We start from the raw sequence: 25033 nt of genomic DNA, 5'->3' as shown, positions 1-25033 counted from the left end.
ACTGAAAATTCAGTTTCTCATTGTACAATTTAAATACTGTATCACTGATTGAATATTAGCCATCATTAATAGGATCATCCATTTTCTAAAACAATTCAATTAATTGCAGAAAACAAGGAAATTGTTAACACCATTATTTATTTAACATTTGGTGAAAAGGAATAGAACTGTGACACTGATAAGTGCTGTATGGCAAATGAAACAACTTGCTTCACAATTATATATATTTTTTTAAAACACAAGGGTAATATAATCTAAAATAGTGAATATTTGCATGAACAATACAACAGGGCACTATAAAATTAGTAAAATACAACATTTCAAATAGAAAATACAAAAACATGGTGGGGAAAGAACAAAGAAGGGAAGACCTCTCATTCCCCTACCAGCCACAAATGGTCCAAGGCCTCAAGGCTCCCAGTTGAAGCCCTGAAATTAAAGAAGAATACACATTAACAAATATATTCATTACAATAACTTTTATTAATGTAATTCCTCACATATGTGATGAGGGTCTAAGATGTTGGTGTTGTGTTTAAAAAAAGGCTAAATATCAGAACCTCACCTGCATCTAGTCAGTAAGCCAATCAAACTCTGAACTCCCTGATGAAGGAGATTACATTGGGGTTCATATATGCATTCTTCCGCTTCACCACTCTCCCAGTCCTCCGGCTTATTTGCTCCTTGGCTGTGCATTTCGTGGAGTCCGGATTAATTCTGACTAAAAACCTATGAAAATGAGTGTAGGAGTAAGGGGTATGACAATATGTACATGTTAACGAGTAACTGGTTAGCAAATCACACAAGCCCTGCGTTCAAGTTCTGCGTTCAAGTTTTAAGGAGGCTTCAACCTACACTATTTACATACTCAAGATCAATAACATTTTCAAGAAGGAACGTGATTTTGAGCAGCTTTTCAAATTTGCTTTTACGTTTCAATCTTTACAATCATCTATTCAAGATAATAATACCTCTGAACAAACTCCAATGTGGTGTTGGCTTCCACCTGATACTCGAGGTTGAAGACATAGTAGCAGGCGAAGAGAGCAGCCAAGGCAGTGGTAAAGTCAGTGAGGTGAGCAGCAGTTGGGATTACAACCCTCCCCTCAATTGACAGCATCCATTTTTGGGCACTCAGGATTGTCTCTCCTTAGGAAGAGTCAGACATTACAAAAATTATACATCATAGCAATACATTCTAGAAATGATTAGCTCCCCATGAATGACAGTAAAAACAGAGGGAGCACACAAATCTTCCAAGCAGCGCGTAAAACGGATAAATGGAGCCGATACAGTAACTGGGTTGGAGAAAGATAAAAAGTGACATGCATAGCAAGCAATCTAAACTAGCAATAACGACAGCAGAGGTGGCTACTAGGGATGAGCAAATACAGCATTATCTGTTCAATAGGGCTGAACGATCTATCGTTTTAGATCGAAAATCGCGATCTCAGACACAACGATTTTGGGATCATCAAAAGCCTCGGTTTTCTGCAGCGCTCCTTTTACATGCCGTATTCCTGAAATTGCTGCTAAACTGACCAATCAGAAGTGCGCCGGGACAAGTTACATATCCTCGAATCACCAAACAGAAGCAACTTGCCGCGGGTGGGCAGGTCACATGGGCTCCAATCACCAATCAGAAGCGCACACTGCGCGTAGTCACGTGACTCCACTTCTGCCTGCCAGTGTTTGGAAATGGCTTCGACGGAGCCACAAACGCTTTTAACATGGTAACATTACTGAATCTCTGCCGCTCTGCCTCCGCGCTCATCGGGAACCGGAGCGGCCATCGTGCGGCACGGCTCGCGTTCTGGCACGGCTGCCGGTCCTCCGCGCGTTCTGTGTGAACCGTCACATAGGTTAACACGGGCGCCGATCTCAAACTCAGTGCGCGGCGCTTCCGCGTGCGGCGTGTCCTGTGTGAAGCAGGCGTGAGTGGCCGCCTCTACTGGAAATACAACAAATATGTACCGGCACTTGAGAGTTCACCAAGCCAGTTTGCACGACGTGTGCACAAAACAAAAGCCTGGGCCGCTAAACAAACAACAAGACTTATAACACTATATTTTTTTACAGAAGTGGAATATTTTGAGCCATTGATTACCTATTATTTTATGTTGAAGATGGGAAACGTTTACTGTTTGCTGTAAATAAAGTAGGTCTGCATTTGCCATCAATGTGAGTTTTGTTTTCATCTTACATTTTTATTTATTTATTTATTTATTTATTTTTTCAGTGCAAATGTTTTGCACTGAAACTTGATTTGGAAAAAAAATTGTGTAAGAAATATCGAAATCGCAATATCTGCCAGAAAAATCGCAATTCAATTTTTTCTGAAAATCGTTCAGCCCTACTGTTCAATCAACTAAATTTTCTATATCAGTACTTGGAATGGGGCTTAACCCAGAAGTAGGTAAGTAGTCAGGCAAGAAGACAGACAGACAGACAGACAGACAGACAGACAGAACGTTATTCATCCCCAAAGCGAAATTCCAAAAACAAAACAAAAAAGTGGGTGTGGGTCTTACCGCAGACGTTGTCTTTTTAACCTGAAATTGATTTGGGTTGATGAAAAGTTTCTTTGTGTTGTTTACTAGAAAACTATTTACACATGAGCATCTGAATTTAGCCTCACAGTAAAATGCATAAGCCAGAGTTTTTGTACTCCATTTACCTTTATTTTTTTAACTTTTTATTTTCACTGTGTGTTAATTATGTGCATGCGTTCAGTTTTTAAAGTGACTGTGCTGTCCTTGCATTACAAGCTAGAAATTCTGACCTGTGCAGAGGCAATCAATGACTCAACACGAACTGCATTCACGAGTATTTCCAGCCTAAACTTTCTTTGCTTGTGCCCTCTATATTCAAAGGATTTGTTAACACTGAATATGAAACTTACCAAGCATGATGATCCTCGGTGTTATGGGGAGAGACAGGTGGGCCTCTGCGTCTGCAGGAGTGGTAGTCACCTATGAATGCCAGTGAAGATAAGAATTACTTTAAATGAACTAGACGCAGGGTTCCAAATTAGCTTTTTGACTCACCAGCCAAGTGGACTGGTAGATGAAAAAATCCACCAAAATGCCTTTATGTGGTACATATATTTTTTTATTGATCACCTACAAGGCCCTCAACGGACTGGCACCCAGCTACATTCGGGACCTCCTCCATGACTACATCCCCAGCTGCTCCCTTAGATCCTCTGACCAGGGGCTCCTGGCAGTACCGCCAGTGCGGTTAAGCACTAAGGGTGGGCGGGCATTTGAGGTTGTGGCTCCCCGTCTGTGGAACTCTCTCCCTCAGGACATGAGAGAGGCCTCGTCTGTTGAGAGCTTCAGGAGACAGCTTAAGACTCACCTGTTCAGGAAAGCTTTTGTGCTCTAGACCGATATGTTACTTGACTCCTAACTTGTTCTTTCCCATTCTATTAGGTGCGGTGGTCCCCGTTTAATTAACCTTGTTTTTTCTCCTGACTAATTAACACATTCTTCTCCATTTCTTTAGGTGCAGCACTACTCTTTTTTTTTTTTTATGCAGTTCCTAACTGTTATATACATTTACTTTAATTTTGCTTTGATTGTTATTTTCTCTTGACTTTACTTTTTACTAATATATCCTGTAAAGCGCTCTGTGCACTAGTGCTGAGAAGGGCGCTATACAAAAAAACTAGTTAAGTTAAGTTATATACATTAATTACCATAATTTCATTGAGGCAAAGTGTTATGTTGAATACAGGAATTCAACAGAAGTGTATATATTTAAAATGGAAAATTGCACCGTGTGGGTTATAATGTGAGGTGAGGTCTATCAATGAAAAAGTGCTCTATCACCAATAACATAAAGGTGCCCTTAAACAATACACCCGGCCTTAAACCCATTGTGTCAAAACTATTTACAAACAAACTACAAACTCCTAGGAAGACAGGATTGCCAGACGCAAACCTGCATTTACCTGACCAAGGACAAGATGCCATTGGAAGCTCGCCAGCCTGCAATACACTTTTGGGGGCGGTGTCGGCGGTCCTCCGGAGCTGGCTTCTCACCAGCATCAACTGCTCTTCTAAGACTTGGCCTCATTTTGTTCCATGGCACCTCAAAATTGTCCACCCATGCAGAATTGGGACTGATGGGTGATATGGGGCATGTGCTGGAAGAGGCAACTGGCAGTGGCTCAGGCAATGAAGAGCTCGGCTGGGTATCAACAGGACCTGCATTACACACATATAAGTAAAAGCACACAAAAGGTTGGGACCACTTTGATACCACAAAATATTCATATAATCTCATTAAGATATAGGACTGCAAGTACTTATTTTGATTATTGATTAATCTGTCAATCATTTTCTGCAAAACACTTGCATTCTGTGACATTTAAGTCACGAATTAATGAGCAAAAAACAAACAAAACTGCAGGAAAACAGTTTAATATGCTCTGACATTATGAAGTCATAAATCTGCAATGAAAGACCTCTCGTCTGGCACCATGTGGTTGCGCTCTGGCACCATTCGGTGTAAAGTAACGCATTGTATGAGGTGTTTTTTATGTCTGTGGCTGCAGCATGGGAGTTTGGCCCAAAAGAATTTCTCACTCTGTTAGACAATAAAGTTAATCTTGAATATCTTGAATCTTGAATCTAATAAAAATCAGAGAATTTGGACTTGTTTTTCTTTACAAAACGAATGATTGAATGATTGCTGATTAATTTAGTTATTGATTTAATTGTTGCAGCTCAACTAATGTGTTAAAGCAACTGTAACCTCACCTGCTTTCAAGGAATGAAGAATCTTTCTGCACTGAATGGGTGTGAGCAGATGTTTGAGGTCATCTTCTTGAATGAACTGCAGATCCTCTGGACCTTCAACACCTACTTTGGTCACCAACTCATTGACCAAAGTTTCAAGTTTTGCTTCATCTAGCTGTGGTAGCGCGGTCTGTATTGCCCTCTTAATGGAGTCCATTATTTGTTCTTCTGAAACACAGAATGATGCAGAGCAACGAGATTAAGACCAAACCTATTATATACAGAAAGAGGGTAATAATCTGCAAGCTTCTCTACAGTCAAACACTGATACTGTGCTTCTGAGTTGCTTTGTAAGCAATACACTCCAAGGTCCACAACAGGCACAGACTCATAATGCTGGACAACATAATGCACATTTGACTCGTTTATCAGTATTAACAGTATTTTCCCAAATAGATAGGCTGTGTCATTTTGGTCCACTACGACAGTCATGCCTCTTTTGTACAGAGTGCCTTTCAAAGTGACAGAGGGTGTTTCAATAGTGTGTTCTGGGTGGAGACCCTTAAGACTGACAGCTCTCTGAATGCCAGTCTGGTACAGTTGGTCATCAAATTTACTTGGTTGGCCCATTTGCAGAGTTGGTGGAAATAAGCTACCAGCATGTAAATATGCTTGTAGCAACTGGTGTCTTTCTGCTAAGGTACTGCAAAGGTTCTTAAAGTTATGCAGTTTCCTTGCACATTGCTTAAAATATGAGTGCTTGCTTTCGAAGCGCAATGTCCACAACCTAATGAGGGGACCAAACCGAAGAATGAGTTCTGGGTAGTGGATAAGATAGTGGTGCTTGGCTTTTAGTGTCTTTTCTGGGAATGTGGCTGCTCTTAGCTGGATGTATTCCTCAATAAGAATCTTCAGATATGCAACTTGGTTGGTATGGATCTTTGGCGCACATATCAAATCCACAATTTCTCTGAGCTTTAAACACAACTGCCACACATCGTCATCAAGTGGATTTTTTATTCTGTCTCCAACCAGAATAGGGAGGAGACGTAAGAGGCACCAGTTTTGAGCAGCATGCCCTCCCAGCTTTTCACCATCAGTTTTGACCTCACATGGCTTGTTATTTGCATCACTGCCTAGGTATGTGAACTGTGAAATAGTCCGATTCAGTTGACCATAAGTGAAGTGTTTGCCCACTGTCACTAAGTGTTTAATGTATATTGCAAGATCAACTGACACAATCCCTTCAAACAGATCATGACCCAGACATGGTGGGAGTCCTGGCTGGCAAACATGATAATATTTCAACTGATTGAAAATCGAGTCAAACTTTATTCCACTGCTCATTTCCTGCTTTGAGGCTACCCGTGCTACACTGTTTTTGTAACTCTCTATAGTTCTTTTAGGACCAGATTTGGTGGGATCTGTTTGAAAAGATTCTCTGTCTATGACACAGTACTGGCAAAAATGTCTGCTTTTACTAAAGTTTTCAGTAAATCCACCAATACAGTGTGACCCCAGATTATCTCCAGTAATGGCAATCACAGTGCCTTTTACCTTCTCCCCATCACCATATTCAATTCCATTTTCCTCCATTTGTTTTAAGTCACTAACTAAAGTGGAGAACACTTTTTCTTGTCCAAAAAATTGGAAATCCTCCTCTCTGCACAACATAACAAGTTGCATTGGATCAATGGAAGACCTGTTGTGTGGTGCAATCTCCCCAAGTGTCATGTACATAGCCAATATTTTGTGTTTTTTTCTGCCTGAGCCCAGTGGGTTAACAACTTCAAATGAATCCTGATACAAGATAAGAGACAATGAAGATGGTGAATCTTGTAAAAGTATATTCTCTTTCATGTTCCTACCATCTCCCACGTCTTCCAGAACATCAGGAGTTTTTTCTGTGTCAGCTTTAGCTTGGGCATACTGCTGTGATTTGAGTGTATCCTTGATGGGCACATACTGATAAAACCCCTCTTTGCCTTTAGCATTAATGCCCAAGTAAGTCTTAGCTGGCTCAACATAGTTAAATCTGCTCTTAAAGAAGGTTTTACGGGTTTGGTCAGTTCGAAACACTCCTTCGTTGTACATTTTCAGAAGGTTATCTTTTGAGAGATCATCAAGAAGCCTCTTAATGTCACTTTCAGGCACATTCAGCTTTGTTAACTCTTTATGCATCCTCGACATAAGATGAGCCACACCAGTGTTGTGCACCTCTTGTATCTCCTCAATTAACATCTGAATTGTACTGGCTGGTAACAGCATTTCAGCTTGCAGTCGGAGATAAAACATGGCCAGATTGTTCATAAAATCATCTATGTTCACTTCATCATTTGTGTTATCATCATCAAGGATTGTCTCAAAAGTGTGACCTAGTTCACAGTCCGATGACGTATTCATGCAGGCACTTGTGATAGTATCACTGGTAGAAGTTTGGCTCTTACATGAAGAACTAAAGACATTTTTGTGCTTCCGGTTCAAGTGTGAAGCAAAGGATGAACGGACATGAAAATACTTTGAACAGTTAGTATAGGGACATGACACTTTTTTGCCATCTTTAATATGCCAATTAAGATGTTCACATAAAGTTGAAAAATTTGCTGACACAAAGCAACAACCTTCAACAGTGCAAGCCAAATCAACTCCAGCAATTTCCCTTTCAAGTCCTGGTTTAGCTGTTCTCTTGTGAAAGCGGTACATGTGGCTTTGAACGGCGCCACGTGTTACAAAAGTGGCAAAGCATTCTGCTACCCCACATGGAAATCTAAAATTAGCTTGATTTCTGTGAATACTCAAATGGCGTATGAATGTAGGAATCGAAGCTGTGGCGAAATTACAGTGCTTGCATACATACTTCATTTTGGGTGGTAGGCTAACAGGTTACTTGCCTGATACCTGTAAAACGGCGGCACAGTGTGCTGTGGCGAAGTCCTCCCTCGTCCTCTGTCGTTGTCATCAAAATCCGCCGAAATCCTCGACGGCGATGAAACGAAAAGTGAAAAAAATCAACACACACGACGCAAAAGTACATAAACGCAAAAATAACTCAAGTTTGTGTCAGATAGCTGAGCAACTTGTGCCACTTACCGAAAATCTGAGTGTTGCTGAGGATGGACAGCAGACTTTTCCTTTTTTTCCCCAAAGTGCCAAGTTCCGTGTTCGCGCCGATTTTCCGTATTTGCGATGACGTAACTGGCCCATTGGCATAAGCACGACCGTTGAACTGTCTTGATCCTCATAGGTCGTTTACAGTCACGTGATTCTGACTCATTATATGCACCCACCCGCCCGCCGGCGGGCGATTTCAGATAAGCGACTATTTTCTACACTGCGCAGTGACGTATCTCGCTTCAACTTTCATCATTACGGACATACTATACGTCGTTAGAAAGGGTAGAATCTCAGCAATTCATTCATCCAGTTGATTTTGCAGAAATCATGAGCACTAAACCATAAATCATTGATATTCAACAGCATGGTAAACGTGAGATACAAGAAACACACGGCGACTCCCTACCTTTGACGCGGCCATAAAGCCGTAATATGTGTCCGATCCTCAATTATTTATATTCCAGTTGTCCGTAAGAATCCACTGATCAAAAGCATCAAAATGGTTTCTCATAAAAGTATTCCAGCTTGTGAATATCGTCCTGTAAAGTCCATTTGTTTACCGTCTACAAACTTTGTTTGTCAAATAAAGTCCAGACTTCGCCGGTCGTATCTTTATTTTCTCTAGTTCCTGTATGGTGTTGTTGGGTATGCTTGTTTTCATCACTTTGCTGGCTACAAAATAAAAGTGTCCCCATCTTTCTCTGTTCAGTTTTCACCCCAGCACAGCCCGTGAAGTACATGGAGCGCTCCTTGTTTAAAGGGCCAATCGGCTTTGTTTACTGTTTTTTGCCGCCTTAGTACAGGCATAGCGTTTTGGCTATCAACATGTCAATCACTCAGGCTTCTAGCCAATTATTTTACCTTTCCAATGATGGTAGGCGTGCCCAGGTCCGTTGTGTACGAGCCGAGGAATATCGCTGCGTCTGGCAGCTAGCGGGCTAACTTTACGCTGCAGACGCACTCGCACCGGACATTTAAATTTTTCTTGACGGCAATTTTCACAGTTTACAATGGCGAAATCCACAAAACACACTAAATATGTCCGAGAAGAAGACCTGGAATGGATCATGGCATCATCTGATGAAACTGTAGACAGTGAGTAGGACTCTGAGAGAGAGGAGATGTTTGCTAAGGGCCTCGACGACATGTTAGATCGGTGAGTACCGTTATCTTTGATGATGTTTGATTTATTTATTTAGCCATGAGTGAGATTTGAATTAAAGTTAGTGGGAAGGGGTTCTTATGCTTACAGTGAACAGTACAGTATACATTAGCATTTCATAAATGACGCTAAATGGTTAGGGCCCCAGGGGCTAATTAGCCTAGCTAGCCTCAACTACTCAACCGAAGCTATGTCATCCTTGTAATTCTGTTCTATTATGTAATTCTCTTTGAGCCTCTAATTCCCTTTTATTTAGATTTTTAATTTTTTTTTTTTATCAAGCTTGTAAGCTAATTGAACTAGATCTTTTTGACTGACCAGACACTGGGAATATTCCCCCAATTCGACTATTCTGTTTATGTACGGTTATTTTCCTGATGTTTTTGTGTAACATGTAATATCATATCTGTTTTTATTTGTTTCCTACGTAAATAGCACCCTATTGAATTGCATTTATATATTTTTTCATTATATTTGGTAACATTTGTGCATTACATTGTGTTTTGTAGGTCACAGTCTGAAGAAAGTGACGTGGATTGGGATCCTGAAAGTGAGGCAGTCAGACGCCCAACCCCCTCTCCTGCTGAAGGCGGTCATCAGAAGTGCCAACGATCCTCATCTGCATCCACCAGTGCTACCTCCCCCGCTGCGTACATACAGTATTAGTATATTGAAAGATAATAAAATCCTTGTTTGAAATTCACTTCAGTATGTCATTTTTGTATTATGGTTACTATTCTGTAGTGTCTTGTCGCATGACAATATCTCAGTATGGCCACCTAGAAGTGTGTGGAAACCCCTCCGACCACCCATCAAATGAATGTGTGAAAAAATTATGTTTTGAATCATGGAGGAAGGCTTTATAGTCACCAAAATGCTTCAGTAATGTTCCCAGTGTCACAGAAGTGAGTAAAAGCATTTGGCACAATTTGGCCATTTGGAGACATTTTGGAGAGGTTTGTGGACGCCAGTGACACCACAAACTAAAAACTCCATAACTCCCATAAGGTTAGGCCTAGAAGTCTAAAATTTCATCCAGGTGTAGTTGACAAGATGTAGAAGGTATGTGGTATATTGCCATATGCCTTACCTAAAGCACATCCAAGTTATTGTTATTCAAAAATGACCTATTTTTTTCGAGGAAAAAAAAATGTTTCAGAGCCATGTTTGAACTGATGTCATTTAGGTTGTGTGTATGGTACATGCTAGGTAAGCACATTTTCAGAAACTAGAGGTTCTCAGCTTTCAAGTGAAGTATCCATCTGGGACTTGTAGTTGTTGTGTTATAAGCTTTTCCATTTGGGTATGCTAAATAGGTGAAAATTACCAACAAAGGTGGGTGTGAAGGGGTTAAGACCGACGGGAGCGCTGGCGATTATAGCATACCGGAGGAGTTACACTTACGTAGTAATGCATTAGATTTGACACAGAGCGCTGTTTCCTTCAGCTAACTGGTTTGCCAAAAAACAGAAAAAAGAGCATCAAAACTGTGACAGTAAAATCCACACGGCGGCTATTCACAGCACTTCCTACGTTGGAAACAACGTATTCTCATGCGATTTTCCAAATAACCAGCTGACTTTGGCGCCATGCTAAGGTGTTTGGTGGGGTAGTGGTTAGCGCCGCCGCCCCTAGTACCACCACCGCGAGTTCGAATCCTCTCATGGACCCACCTAGTCATTGTTGCCTCTCATTGTAATGATCAACCATAGAATTTATTTTATATTTTAAAATTACGTTAAATAGACGTCATTTCGATGTCGCATTGCGCATTGGGATTTCAATTCACACCCCTCCTATTGGTGGCGAGTGTGCATGTTAATTAGCTGTTGTCTAGAAGGCCCATTTCCATCAGTGAAAGAAAAAAGAATGATAAAACATGATCAAAATAAAAATCATGGTGAGTTGTTATGAGTTAAAAGTCATAATTACAAAATAAGAAGTTATAAATATGATGTGAAAGGTCAAAATTCCAATAAAAAGTTAAAAAAAAAATATTGCATCAAAAGTCAAAATTCTGAGAATCATTGTTTTTGTTGTGAGATACTTTTTTATATTATATTGTGTGTGTAATATATTATGTATATTACACACACACACACACGAAAAAGAAAAATACAATAGTTTACTTTACTATTTACAGTACTATACTGACTACTGTGATTTATTTTACAGTAACACTTCATCCACTGTGGTTTCTACTGTAATACTTGGACTACTGTGATTTTGACATGTAGAAAAGGATTTACTGTAAGATTTACAATATTCTACAGTAGAAATTATTTACAGTAATGTTACTGTCTTTAATACAGTAGATAACTGCATATTTCACAGCCATTTCTTACAGTGCAGTAAAACAAATTACGAAGACACAAATAAAAGAAGAATATAAAAGAACGTATACAAATTCCATGAAAGCAGTCATTTTCTAAATCAGAATCCATAGTGGCAAACAGTTATTGGTTTCAAAATATTTTCTAAGGCTGAACAAAGTATATATTATCACAGTAGAACCAGGCATGTGCAGGCACGATGCATTCTTCGGTAACTACTCACTCAACCTCTTGTTTTGGAGTTCTTTTCTTTCTTTGTTTGTTTGCCTTTTGCTTTCTTTTTAGAGGGAAAAGGGAGTAATGGGTACATACTGAGCAACAGGATTGCGCAATGACACCATTTTACATGCCTGATGATACTGTAATATCACTGATTTCAAACATTGTTCAACTCTACCATAAAAGGCTTTTCACATCATAGTTAGACTTAGGCTAATCAGCCCCTTTAGTTTATGGCTTCAAGCTCCAGTCAAGCTTTACTTTTTACAGATTTCTCAGAAAAACATGGAGTTGACGTCACTTTTGTGACTTCAGGTCTCCAGGTTTGTTTCCCAATTAAATCATTAGACAATGACAAGCCATGTGTCTGGCACGTTCTCAAGACCACACCCTCAGCTTTAAGTGCACAGTCTCAGGACTGGGCTTATCCATAACTGCTTTTCAGAAGGGTTTATATTAGCTAAGTATACAATGGTGAAAAATCTTTAGTATACCTACCAGCTGAAACACCACACTAATGATTACTATTTGAAAACAAACAAAAAAATAATAATAAGATAAAATAAATAGTTTAGATGCAAGTTACACCTGATGTAATGGATATGATTTTCCCATTTATCTGTGTCATCCGTTGAATAGCCAACAGGTAAAGATGGAAAGGGAAGGATGAAGTTAAAAATAAAAAAAAATAACATGTTGTCATGAAATTCAAAGTAAAAAAAACAAACATTCAATGAATCATATAAGATAAATATTATTAACAAAACACACTAAACTGGTGTCCTATACTTCAGATTTAGTTCATTTGGTCCATGGGTCAGTAGTGTAATCTTCAGTAGTGATTCTGTCATGATGCTGTTTGTTCAGTCTGTTCACTGTTGCCACAAACCACAGCTGTCAACAGAGCACACTGTCAGTGTGAAGATGTAAATGGGTGTGAGTTCACAACCTTTGACATGTTCAATGGCTGGAAGAACTGCTACTTCCAATTATATGATCACGTTTGGCGTGAGGACAGCGTCACCAACACAGAGGCGTTAAGAGGCCGGGGAATGGAGCTCGTCCTGAGAAAAGACAACACAAAGTTTATAATCTGAAAACCATGAGACAAAACATACACAAAAGTTGCATCATACAAAGTAATCAACTACCTTGAACACTGCTGCAGGGCAGAAATCCACTTTTCCTCCAGAGACACCTTACACAGAGAAGTTTTGAAGGGCTGAATGTCTTATGCATTTTTAGCTCTCTGGACAGCCTGGAGGTCTCAGCTGTGGAGTGGTTGGATCACAACGGAAGCAGACCTGAAGAAAAAACTTCATTCAAAATACACTCCCAACTGTAACTTTAAAGTCAAAAGCTACAAAAAATGAAGATACATGGACAATATTATCAAAGTACATACAAGAATGTTTGTTCAAAAATAAACCCTTAATGGCCTACCTTATGCTTAGGAGAAATCTTTGCACTGACAGGAGAAGCACATGTCTTTGTGATCCAGCAGTGATGGCTCCATTGTCGACTGACGGTTAAGTCGGTGCAGCTGCCTCGTCTGTGGCACCATGTTGTTGATGGTCATGAGTTGATCCTCACAGTATTGAAGAATATAGGACCAAGGTGGACTGGTGTTCTCACAGAGGAGCACTGTGTCTCCCATCCGGGGGACAGTAAACTTGCATAATTTAGAATATCTGGGAACGCCACCCACACTGCTAGAGAGTGTAGTGGGAAATTTGGTGGGAATGTGGGGTTTCAACTGGTAGATGGTAGTACATCAGAAAGTGTGTGTTACATTGGAAACACATTCTTTCTGATGTATTTTTGCTACAGTAAATGTTGGCAGCTGTATACAGCTGCTGAAATAGTTTTGGCCTGTACATTTGTCAACCCTGACCCAGACCCACCCTGACAAATGTACAGGCCAAAATGTGCTGCGAATATGGTCCATTACATCATCGTTATCAATTACCAATTAAGCCTTTTTGATTATTTCTGATGGCCCTTACCTGCTATTCCCATGACCTTTACCTGCTATGCTGCCGTGTGTTATTCTTTATTAGTTCTTTTTCTAACCAAGGATTTAATTTTGAAACAGATTGGAGATTTGCTGTTCATAATACTCTCAGCAACATATGTCCTTGCAAGTCAATTTCTCTTAGACACATTACAACATTCATATCAATTGTTGAGCAGTGTATCCTCTTGGTCCACCCTCCCTCCCACACAGTCTTAGAGAGACTGAGGCAGCCAGCAAGGTTGTGAAGCCAGGCTGCAAAGAGGATACCCCAACTCAACTTTTAGATTTTACCATTGTCACTTTAAGATGTGTGTGTTTTGTGACATGTGACTGCAAAAAAACCCCAACATATTATTCCTTTCCACACATAATGGTATTAAACAATTTCCTTCATTCCTGCAACAAAAAGCATTAGTTTAGTCACAAATTCTTAGTATTTTTTTTAATGTTGTTAAGACTCACCAGATTTCTTTATGAACTGCTGCAGCAGATTACACAGTACACAGGATTGTGATAACTGTAGTATGTTTTCATGACACCTGAAGTGAGACAGTGCTGTGGTTGAGAGATGAAAATGAGGTCCAGCAATGTGTTCTTCTCAGTGGTTGCAGCAGTGATCAGTTGGGCATATCCCCTCGACCGAAACAGTTGCAGTATTGGCATACTTCCGTTGCATAAGAGATTCTCATTGAAATCACCACAGACAATGATGGGGTGGCAATCCATTATCTCCAGTGAATCCAAAAGGCTTACAGCTGCAATCAGTGCACTCACAGGGGCTTCAACCTTCAGAGCCGCAAACTCAAGATCAGTCACATTGTGTAGATACTGGTTTTCACGCTAACCCTAACCCTACCCTGAAAGTTGTTTTTCACATAAACAGCAACTCCGCCACCACCTCTGTTTGCCATTTGTGGGAGGTTTGTGTACGACATGTGTCTGTTGCGCTTGAACATATTGTAGTCCTCTAAATGGAGGCTTTCTGCAACAAAGGAGCGTTGTAGGTGAGTTTCAGTGAGACACAGAACATCTGCAAGACACAGTTCATGATGGCTCTTGATGTCATTCACATGTGATGGCAGTCCTTCTGTGTTGTGGTGAACAATGGTCAGAGTGTCATGTCTGCTCAAAGTTTGTCTGAAATGTAGAAGAGGCATCATGTTGTCCAAGTTGACATGTGTCATGGTGTCTAAGGCTGCAGTGACTTCCTGATTGGCATAGATTTTGGTCTCATTTATATCCAGCATGTACAGTCCACTGAGAGAGGTCACTCTACTGATAGCTACGTAAGCCATGCCAGGTTCAAATATATGTTTCAGTGAGATTACAGCTGATGTCTTTGTCATACCTTCAACCTTATGTATTGTGCAAGCAAAGGCAAGTTTAATGGGAAACTGTCTGCATACCACTCCTTTCTGTTTCATATCCTCCTCCGCTCTGTCAATGTACACAAGATTATCAGGTCCTCCAGGTGCTCTATTGGGGTAACTCCTTCCGGCTGTTTCATCATCCATCTTGAGCCCAAGCATAGTGACATGTGCAAAACCACTTTGTTCAGAGGTAATTATCCTTTCTAACGTGCAAAAGGATCCATTCACTAATCCCTGAGAGACATCAATGTTTCTGGTGAGCATGACATGAGCACCTTCAGCAACAGTAAGTGAGTCTGGTAAATCGTTTTTGCCTCCTTTTAATGGTTCAGCTTGTCGTGCCATTCTGCCACTCTGTGGGTCCTTTTTATAGTCATCTGCATCAATGGTAGTGATATCTGAATGGAGCAGAGCTAATGTTGCAGAGTTGTGTGAATTGACTTGTTTGTTTGTTGCAAAAATGTGCAGGACATCCTTTGGACAAAGTTCTGGTTCAGTTACGGTTTGTGACAACATAGCTCTGTCTGCTTCTGACAACTCATCTGACTTGTCTTTCACACAGATCCTGTTCAACATCTCTGCAAAGACCACATCATCTTTCTGCCGCATGATCTCAGTCAGTGTGACCATCTTAAAATGTCTCCACAGGTCTATTTGTAAAGGCTCTTGGACGCAGAGAGGTTTACTGTGTCTCACTGGTGGTAGCTGATAGAAGTCTCCAACAGCAATAACTGACATCCCTCCAAATGGTTTTTGACTGCCTTTAATCTGTTTCAATCTGGCATCAACATATGCAAAAAGTGGCTTTGACACCATGGACACTTCATCAATGACGATGATTTCAGCATTTAACAGATCTGATCTGACCTCATCCAGTTTATTACCAAGTCCTTGAAATGGAGGTTTTAGGCTTCTGGGCAGCTTGAGCAGAGAGTGCAGTGTTGAACCTGATATATTAAAGGCTGCGGTTCCAGTGAAAGCAGTCAACAGGACAGTGGGGTTTGATATGTCAGCCTCCTCAGCACGTCTCGGCAGTTTGCACAGTATCTTAGATGCTTCTGAGTAGATGCATTTTATGAGATGTGACTTTCCTGTTCCAGCACCACCGTTTATGTAAAAGAAGAATTGCTCAGGATGGAGGCCACAAACACGCTTTATGCACCAGTCTCTGACTGCATGGAACACACATGTCTGTTTATGGTTCAGGCTCTGGCTTCTGTTGCAGCATTAGCCTGCTTTGCATAGTCTGGGACATCTTCCTGTACATTTTCATGATCTGGCGCTCTTGCTTCCAGTTCTTCAATACACTCCAACCTCACTACTTCAGATTCAGGTGCCAGATTACACCATTCATCAATCACACCTCTGTTCTGTTCAAACTCCTCAATTGCACTCTCAATTTCTTCACTGTTTTTTTTTCATATTTTTCTCTGTTTCGCTTCACAATGCGTTTCACAGACTCTGGACGGTTAGCACCTGGTAGTTGTACAGAGCCTCTTTCATAGAATGACTCATATGTGCGTAAAAATGGAGGTTTCAGCTCATCGTCTGACCGGTAAGGAACGTACAGTTTCAGTAATGTGCCATAAAACTGCTCAGGATGTTTTTCCTGTGATGTGCGGTGAAATCTGATGACAGCAGGCTTATCAGTTTCTCTCCTTTGAACATATCCCATGTCATTCAGCAGAGGAAAAACCTTTTTACCTTTGGTCTGTTGGCCATACACAGATCTACAAGTTGAGGCAAAGTCTGCCATACACATCTCCTCAAACTCAGGTGTTTCAGGCCTGGCTTTGTACTTGTCTGTCAAAGATGTCATCCACACATGTACACTTTCTGATGTTGTGTTTTCCAGGTCTGACATGGGGCGACTCATTTTCACTGGGTTGTCATCTGTCGGTATGAATACGACACCACGTGAACACTTTTTCATTTTGATACCATACGCACGAGTGACACACTCCTGGGCACTGACCTCTCTCTTTTTGGAATAGGCCTGCATGATTTCCCTCATTTCATCACACTCACTGACATTTTCTCGATTGGAGTTTTCAATAAGCGTTTTAAGATACTCACTGACAGAGTTTTCACTTTTGCAAATATATGTGCAGATGTAGTTTATCAAGCTGTAATAATTCAGTATGAACTGAACATCAATATTTGCATCCCAGGCAGAAAGTAGAGTTGCGTTATATGGATTTACCCAGCAGTCTTTTGGGTCACGCCTCAGTATCACAGCATTTGATTGTTTCATCATGTGCAGACATTTCTCATACTCGTTAAGTGTTAAATCACATCGAGCTAGGAGCTGGTCTAAACTCAAAGAGGCAGTTTCAGGTTCATTCAGCAGCAGGTTCAGTGGTGTGAGCTTTTGTTTTGCTTCTGCCAGTTTTTCTGGATCATCTTTATCTCCAGGTCTTGTTATCATTGTCCTTCTGGAAGGTGGTTGGGGAAAACCAAAACAACATCCAGAGCTAGCACTTCTGAAACATGTCCGTGTGTGATTTTTGCTGTGCATCTGCACTTCTGTGACTTTCTGGTACAGGTCAGGTTGTGTAACTGGGTCAGGTAGCTGTGCACTGATATATTTGTTCACAAAGTCACAGATAGTTCGATCATCGTCCTCCTCAAAAATAGGAGCTCCTTCTACCCATAGCAGGCAATGTATGTGTGGGCTTCCTCTGTGCTGAAACTCAACACGGTAAAAGTAATCAACAACTTTGCCAAGAGGTTGTGCAGGCGACAAGATCAAATCTCTGTATAAGGCCTCAACACGCTTATCAAACATGCGCATTGTAGTCACAGGATTGCTTCTCAATATGTCACACTTTGTGGACCAGTCGAGTTCATCAAAATCAACTTCCTCACCCTGCTGACATTTTATTGCTTCAATCACCTCAGGCCAACACATTTCTGCTGCAGAAAACGCACAAAAGAAAGTAGGACTTCCGAGCTGTCTTATCATGGCAAACAGATCTCTCGTAGTTTTCTCCCAATAGGTAGGTGTCCCTCTGAGTGGCTGCATGAATCTGACTGCATCTTTATTTCTCACCAGTCGTTCAACCTCTCGTTTGTCTTGCAACATTCCTGATGTTATTTTGCGTCCATCTCTGGTGAAAGGTTTTCCTTTACGTAGTTGAATTGTCATGCTGGATATGGCCAAGTGTATTTCACTCACGAATTGTGCAAAGAACAAATGTGTTTGTGTCTCTGGCAAAGCGATCATCAACACCTAGAAGCCTGGTTTTGAAATAACCACTAGGTGTTAGTTTGATTAGTCTCTGTTCATCCAGTGTATTTTGACCAGTGGGGAACTGAACAGGGAAAGCCATGGCCTCAAGTTTAGGAGTTTTGAAAAAGCGGACGGGACTATTTCCTTCTGCAGGAGCAACAGAGTAGATTCCTTCACTAAAACACAATATGTCCTCTGAAACATCGCGTGGCTGAAGGCATGACTCTAGAGCAAGACCACCATTTGGAATGTCACCTTCTTGTATTGGATCATCATTCTGCTCCTTTGGTTGGCTGTCATCACAAATTATCTTTTCATTGCCATCCACTTCATTTTCAGGACCATTTTCTGCCTCACACATGGCAATTTCCATTAAATCATCTTCATCATAATCAACATCCTCCATGGTCACATTAACCTCATCACAATCATCATCATCATCCTCATCAGGAAGTGTTGGGTCACACAGCTCAGCCTCATCTCTGATAGTAATGTCCTTATACTCTGGGTGAATGTGTTTGAGTTTATTCAGTGCTTGAACCAGTTTAGACCAGGTAACAGTCTGGAACAGCTGATGACCTCTGTAACACAACCGCCTCTTCAGTTTAACTCTCAGGACCTGAGACTCACTTCTCAGTCTTGGCAGAGAGTTAACAGTTTCCTCAATCTGAGATGGAACACAGACAACATTCCCTCGAATACACTGCTGTCGTCCTTTAGGAAGAGGAATAATTTTTGCAAATGTTATGCACTTGGCGATTAGATGTCTTTCCAATATGTTGAGATCACACAGTTCAGGTGGAATGTTAGTAAGCTCCAAGTTGTTAGCTACAGCAAGGCTAGGCATGGCTCCTTTTTTAAGATGACTATGGCAGGTGTGACAAATCCACTCTGTCTTTCTCTCATCAGGCACTTTGCACTGTTCATTTCTGCAGTTATCATCACAAATATGAACATACTTTCCAGTCAGGCATGCTTCAACCACATCTAGATTTTTCACGTAATTTGACCTTGTGCAGTGTTGAATTTGGTTTGGAAATGAAGCCTTATGACACACTGTGCAACAAAAAGTGGGACCAGCCTTTATTTGTGATCTGAAAACAGATATGGCCTCATTGATCAAGGGATTTTCAGCCTTTCTGTCAGTCTCACGTGCTTGTCTATGTATTTGTCTGTATTTCCTTGTTAGCTTCATCTCACATCTCATCTTATGCATACTCCTAAATGCAAGATTTTTTTCATGCCTCTCACACATTCGTTGTCTCATTAGTTGTCTTTGGTTTTGTCTGAAATCAGAATTGTGCCTGTACTGGTACCTCTTGTTACATCTTTGTTTTTCTCTGAAATCAGAATTGTGCCTGTACAGATTCCTCATGTTGCATCTTTGTTTCTCTCTGAAATCAGAATTTTGCCTGTACTTGAAAGTTACGTAGTCTCTTAGTTTCTGACTGAATGTAGGATCTTCTCTATATGCAGTTGTTATCTTATTTCTCTTCTTTTGGCGTAATTCAGATTTCTTTCGATAAGAGTTTCTGAAACTTGCTTGTTTTCTTTGTCTGCGTTCTTCATCAGAATTTTGCTGGTTTGCAGAAGATTTTGTCTTTGCTCTGAAAGTTTTGTCAGAAGCATACTTTTCCTTTTCTTTCATCTTTTGATTCTCCTTTCTTTGAGATACCTTTCCAGAGGCCAAAAGTCTCCTCTTATATTTTCTTCTTGCTAATTTTCGAGATGTCACGTAAGGCACTATCATTCACCACTGTATCAATTACTGGCACAGGAGAGTTTGATTCATTTTGAGGAGCATCATGTGATGTGTCAGAATTCAAAGTGAATTGGCTCAATGGCTCTGGTTCAGTCTCCATGTCAGTGCATGCTTCATGAACAGTGTTATTGCAGACATCAGTAACGAAAGTGGTTAACCTGGGAGCACTCAGGCTTGACTCCTTCTGAAGAGCATCTTCCAGCACAGCAGTTGATAGAGCAGCAGTCTGAGTTGTGGGTGGACACTGCATGTCTGGTTTGTTGTGTCCACACTGTAAAACTCCACAGGCTTCAACTCATATGTAGAGGAGGAATGTGTGTCCATCATCTTGTGTTGCTTCATGAGCCTGTCAATCATGTCACTGAGATGTGTGAATGTCAGCATGACAGCTGTACCAGCCATGACCGAACCCAGGGACACAGGCAAACCTTTAGCTCTTCTGGAGTGTGGATCAAAGAAACCATATCTGCCTGAGTTGGTTCTGAATACTGCAATACCCAACGACCTCATCATCAGCAGTGCATATTGGACCTCTGTTAACAAACAGCTCAGTCCTGCCTCTAAGTCCAGAAAGTCATCTACGCCTCCGGGTAAAGGTTCGCCAAACGTCCCATATTTGGAAAGTATTTTCATGTCTACATGAAGTCTGTGCCTGTGTGTACAAACTTTATCAGGTAGCTCATCAGTGGTCAAATGGCTGTGAACAGGGAACCTTTTCCTGGCTTCTTTATACAACATGTTACCTTTATCCAAAACAAGGTCAAGGTCTGCTCTGGTGATGTTTTCATTCTCATAGAGAAATGCAAGAAAGGTCAAAGAGTTACATGTACACTGCTGGTTCCTGAATTTGCCATACTTGAGGGAGGCCTGGCTGCGTGATGCACAGACATGTTTTTCAGACGGCTGTTCTGTGAGGTTCACATAGTCTGCATTGGATGGACCTGCTACACTGAGCTCTGCCTCTACAATGTCAGATTCTGGGATCTGGTGCACATCACCTGAATAGCTTACAGTATAGGAGCCAACTTTTTCACTGTGATCATGACTGTGACATCCCCTCTTTACCATGTTGGCATAAGAGACCTGCGGCAAAGGCACATCACCTGAATGGTTTACCTGGTTACCATTGGAAGTAGCTGCCAAACTCAGTTCATTACCTTGCAGTGTTGTTCTTACCATGTCATCATAACATACCTCTGGCAAAGGCACATCACCTGAATGGATTACCTGGTTAGCATTGGAAGTAGCTGTTACACCTGGATCATTACTGTGAAGTGTCATCTTTACAATGTCAGCATAAGAAATGTGTGGTGAGCTCAGTGCATCATTATGATCTCCCTGGTTGGCACTTGGAACATGGGATGCTGCAGACGTCATGACCTCTCCACTGATCTGGGGACCAACACCTTCTTCCTGTTCACTTGCTGTAGCACAACGCATCTCACCTGATCTCTGCCAACGCATGCATGCAGCTTGGGACTTCTTACTTTTCCTAGGCATTGTTGTAGATTCAAAACAATTTCGGAAAACCCTTTATTAGCCTGTGAAAATGGCCTAAAAGTGTCTTCAATTCAAGTTTATTTTATTTGTTTTACTGTTTATTCAAAGCCTTAAAGCACTATCAAGAGAAATGTAATAATGCTCAAATGTGGTATTCAACTGACAACAGCCAAACTGTATGCTTTCAGTACTATACCTTTCAGTGACAGCAATCCAAACCTTATTTCTTAACAAATTAAATGTATTCAGCTTTATTTTTAAATTTCAGAATCAATCACAGCTTCTTCAAACTGATGGCTTCTTTATTAGAGTATATAGCTTTAAACAACAACAAAACACTTACTGATTCATATATGACCAGAACTAAAGATGAGGTAAAATTAGATGCGAGTCAGAGACAACAAATACACTGTACGATATGGTTTTACCTTTACACTTATTCCCAGTTGTTCAGTAAACACCAACCTTTGAAAAATGAAAAAACACCTCACTTTGTTTTAAATTTTCTAGTATAAATATGGATTATCACTCCAAATGTTTATGTATATTGTTTTCCAAAATCTTCTGACAATTTATCAATGTTCAAATCAATTAATTAATTAGAATTACTGTAAGCACTTCAAACCAAATGCCGGTTAATGCTTGTCAAAAGCTGATCAATGTTGTAGTTCAAATCAAATCAGGTCAATAAGGTGGCGGTAACCTGCTCTGACAATGTGCTCGTAAAACTTGTCCAAAAAGTGTCAAGTCAAAATGTCAAGCCTTTCAGTGTCAAGCCTTTCAATGTCAAGCCTTTCAATGTCAAGCCTTTCGGTGTCAAGCCTTTCAATGTCAAGCCTTTCCGTGTCAAGCCTGTATCCTGTATCTCAAATCTGTATCTCAAACTTGTATCTCAAGCCAAAATACAAAAGCCAAAATCTCAAATCTGATGGACAGAAAGGGAGAGAGAGCATGAGAGGGGAGAGCCAGGCAAAGATAGAAAGCCAAAAAACAACCAGGACAGGTAAGATAAACCCTAAAGCCTTAATTTGGGGGGGCTCCCAAATGCAACCAGCCAAGTTTCATTGTTACTCGCCCAGAATGTCCCGTAGCATCCCCTTAAAAATCACACAACACAGCTGTTGCTAAGCAGGCAGGACCAGAGAGCCAGCTCCATCCCAGCCCCAAAGTCCACCCCAGCAATGTCCTGGAGAAACCCCGCCAGAGCAGAGCTCTCCCGGCTACCACAGAGGACCGGAAGACCAAAGTCAGCAGAGACTAGCTCTGCCTCCTTGATCCCCAATGGACTCAGGGCCAAGGAAAAAGCCAACTTGTGATGTTTGTTGTTAATATGGGGTAAGGGAGACCTCTAGTGGCCAAAATGTGTCATAGTAGCGCTTAATTTTGTACCGTTGGGTTTGCCGTAGGCAGTTCATTTTGTATGAGAAAGCAAAGCAGTAAGGTTTTTTCCTTTTCAATGTTTATGGCCAAGAAGACATTTGCCTGTAAGTAAATTTCTGTTCAGCTGCTGTATAAATATAAAATGAGAATATCTATGACGAAAACCATAGTTAAAAACCGAAATTACGTTTCATATCTTTAGTTAGCTGTGGAATTGCTAACCGTTAGCTCTGTAATGGGATTTCCCATAGACGTTAGCATTAAGCTAACACTTTATTTTCTACTACTTTCAGTGTGTTATCTCATGCAAATATCCTTGAGAAACGAATGTAACTAAGGCATATTTTGTATGTTTGGTTGCAGTTTTACAGTGCATCTTAAGTAAAAGGTCTGAAGATAATTCCGGCATCCGACTTTTCTTGGGAACCTGTTAGCTATCTGCCGAGCTTGTAGCCTCACATCAACACACACGAGCAGGGGCAGAATAGTAAAAAGGCAACTCTTCCAACGGCCAGCGATCCTCCAACCTGTGAGTAGAAGAAAATAAACCGAATAACCATGACGCAGAATAACGAAGAAGTGGATTTGGATGAACTGGAAACACGTTCGCAAGTATCAAGTTGCTCACGATCCAGCAGACTGTCAGTAGCTAGTTCTCTCGCCTTGAAAGCACGGGCTAAAGCTGAAGCCACGCGCGCTGAGCTGGCGTTTGCTAGACAAGAGGCAGAGATGTTAAAGCAGCAAGCGATAATACAAGCTAACTTACATGAACTGAGAGTAGAAAAGGCGGCTGCAGCCGCACAAGCAGAGGCTGAAATACTAGAGGCTGCTGCTAATGAATATGAACAGGCGAGCCCACCTCAGCAAAGAAAACACATAATGTTACCTCAGAACCCTATTGAACTACGTAGTGAAAATGCAACAGTGCAAATGCCTATTCAACAGCCAGGTCACCTGTCCCTTCAGAGTGTAACAGCCGGCACAGTAAACTCACTCACAGCCTCACCTCCTGATGCAAAGCCACCTATGACCTCACATTCACCAGTGCGCCAGCCAACCATGGACAACGGTGTTCAGAGCTGTAGGAATCAAGGTGATATACCATCAAGTGAAATCAGTGAACATGAGTTTATTGAATTGGCCCCACATCACTCGTCCCAAAGACAAGCTACCTGGGCTTCACAACAGCAAACTAGCACTGCGCGGAAGACGCCATGCAGCTACAGGGAACTTCCTCATAACATGGGCTATTCCAGCAATGAATACAAGCCTCACCAGCCATACCAAACGCATTCACTCCCTATGTACAACACTAGCCCATCCAGTGCAGTGGCTTCGGCTGACTTAGGGAAGTATCTGATGCGACGCGAGTTGGTGAGTTCAGGCCTGCTGAAGTTTGATGACAGACCAGAGAACTATTGGGCCTGGAAGGCATCTTTTCTCAGTTCAACTGATGACTTAAAGCTCTCTGCCAGAGAGGAACTTGATCTACTGTGCAAGTGGCTTGGGCCATCGTCGTCTGAGCAAGCTAAAAGAATCCGAGCTGTACACATTCACAATCCACCTTCAGGCCTCAGGATGTTGTGGCAGAGACTGGAGGATGTTTATGGCTCTCCGGAGGTGATCGAGAACGCTCTTCTTAAAAAAGTTGAAGATTTCCCCAAAATCTCTGTCAAGGACAACCACAAGCTGAGAGAACTTGGAGACATTCTCATGGAGCTTGAAGCAGCCAAGACAGATGGTTACTTACCTGGTCTCTCGTATCTCAACACCTCCCGGGGTGTCAGCCCCATAGTCCAGAAACTACCGCACAACCTACAAGAGAAGTGGATTACTGTTGGATCACATTTCAAAGAACAACACAGAGTGCCATATCCACCGTTCTCAGTCTTCGTGAACTTCATCTGTGAAGAAGCAAAGACACGCAATGACCCCAGCTTCACCAGCATAACAGGATCATGGTGTGGAGCCAAGACAGAAAAGAGTGGCATAGCCAGCAACCAGGTGAGAACATCAGTCGCTGTGAGAAAAACTGAAGTCTCAGCGGAGAGCAACGACAGTGGCGGTACCACAGCAACCCAACCTGATGATAATCCTGACAGGCAGTGCCCTCTTCATAACAAGCCTCATCCACTGAGAAAGTGCCGCGGCTTTAGAAACAAAACACTGGATGAAAGAAAAGCATATCTAAAGGAAAAA

At 41.3% G+C, this 25033-nt stretch overlaps 1 protein-coding gene and 1 long non-coding RNA gene across 11 annotated transcripts; both read right to left on the bottom strand.

The window, feature by feature from the left end:
* Positions 1–117: 117 nt before the first annotated feature.
* On the bottom strand, positions 118–8211 carry LOC119030382. Of its 10 annotated transcripts, none has more exons than XR_005078249.1 (8): positions 7644–8208; positions 4767–4973; positions 3956–4211; positions 2903–2972; positions 2532–2552; positions 972–1149; positions 566–729; positions 118–429 (listed from the first exon to the last, which is right to left on the bottom strand). XR_005078249.1 is itself a non-coding variant. In XM_037117911.1 (5 exons), exons 1-4 carry the CDS (start codon positions 3172–3174, stop codon positions 588–590), a joined length of 438 nt encoding a protein of 145 aa, XP_036973806.1. In that variant the 5' UTR covers positions 3175–3949; the 3' UTR covers positions 118–429; positions 566–587. The 10 variants fall into 10 exon arrangements, 2 of the variants coding, with proteins under 2 accessions (XP_036973806.1, XP_036973805.1); XR_005078248.1 differs by lacking the exon at positions 2532–2552 and having other exon boundaries at positions 7644–7721; positions 7836–8207; XR_005078247.1 differs by lacking the exon at positions 2532–2552 and having other exon boundaries at positions 7644–8206.
* Positions 8212–12209: 3998 nt separating this feature from the next.
* LOC119030195 lies at positions 12210–14221 on the bottom strand. Its single transcript, XR_005078200.1, has 3 exons — positions 13017–14221; positions 12725–12877; positions 12210–12637 (listed from the first exon to the last, which is right to left on the bottom strand). It is a non-coding gene; the product is annotated as an uncharacterized LOC119030195 (long non-coding RNA).
* Positions 14222–25033: the final 10812 nt, after the last annotated feature.

This window comes from Acanthopagrus latus, chromosome 12 (assembly GCF_904848185.1).
Source record: "Acanthopagrus latus isolate v.2019 chromosome 12, fAcaLat1.1, whole genome shotgun sequence".
NCBI classification, from domain to species: Eukaryota; Metazoa; Chordata; class Actinopteri; order Spariformes; family Sparidae; genus Acanthopagrus; species Acanthopagrus latus.
This window is presented reverse-complemented; position numbering and strand designations above follow the sequence as displayed.

What these genes read in the sequence shown, in the direction of transcription:
- LOC119030382 (XM_037117910.1), bottom strand. Translation starts at nt 7,779, where the DNA reads ATGTACTTTTGCGTCGTGTGTGTTGATTTTTTTCACTTTTCGTTTCAT. An exon ending in ACTGTGCCGCCGTTTTACAG is followed by an intron (nt 4,974 to 7,643) that starts GTATCAGGCAAG and finishes TCTGTGTTTCAG; the next exon opens with AAGAACAAATAATGGACTCC. An exon ending in TCTTCATTCCTTGAAAGCAG is followed by an intron (nt 4,212 to 4,766) that starts GTGAGGTTACAG and finishes TGTGTAATGCAG; the next exon opens with GTCCTGTTGATACCCAGCCG.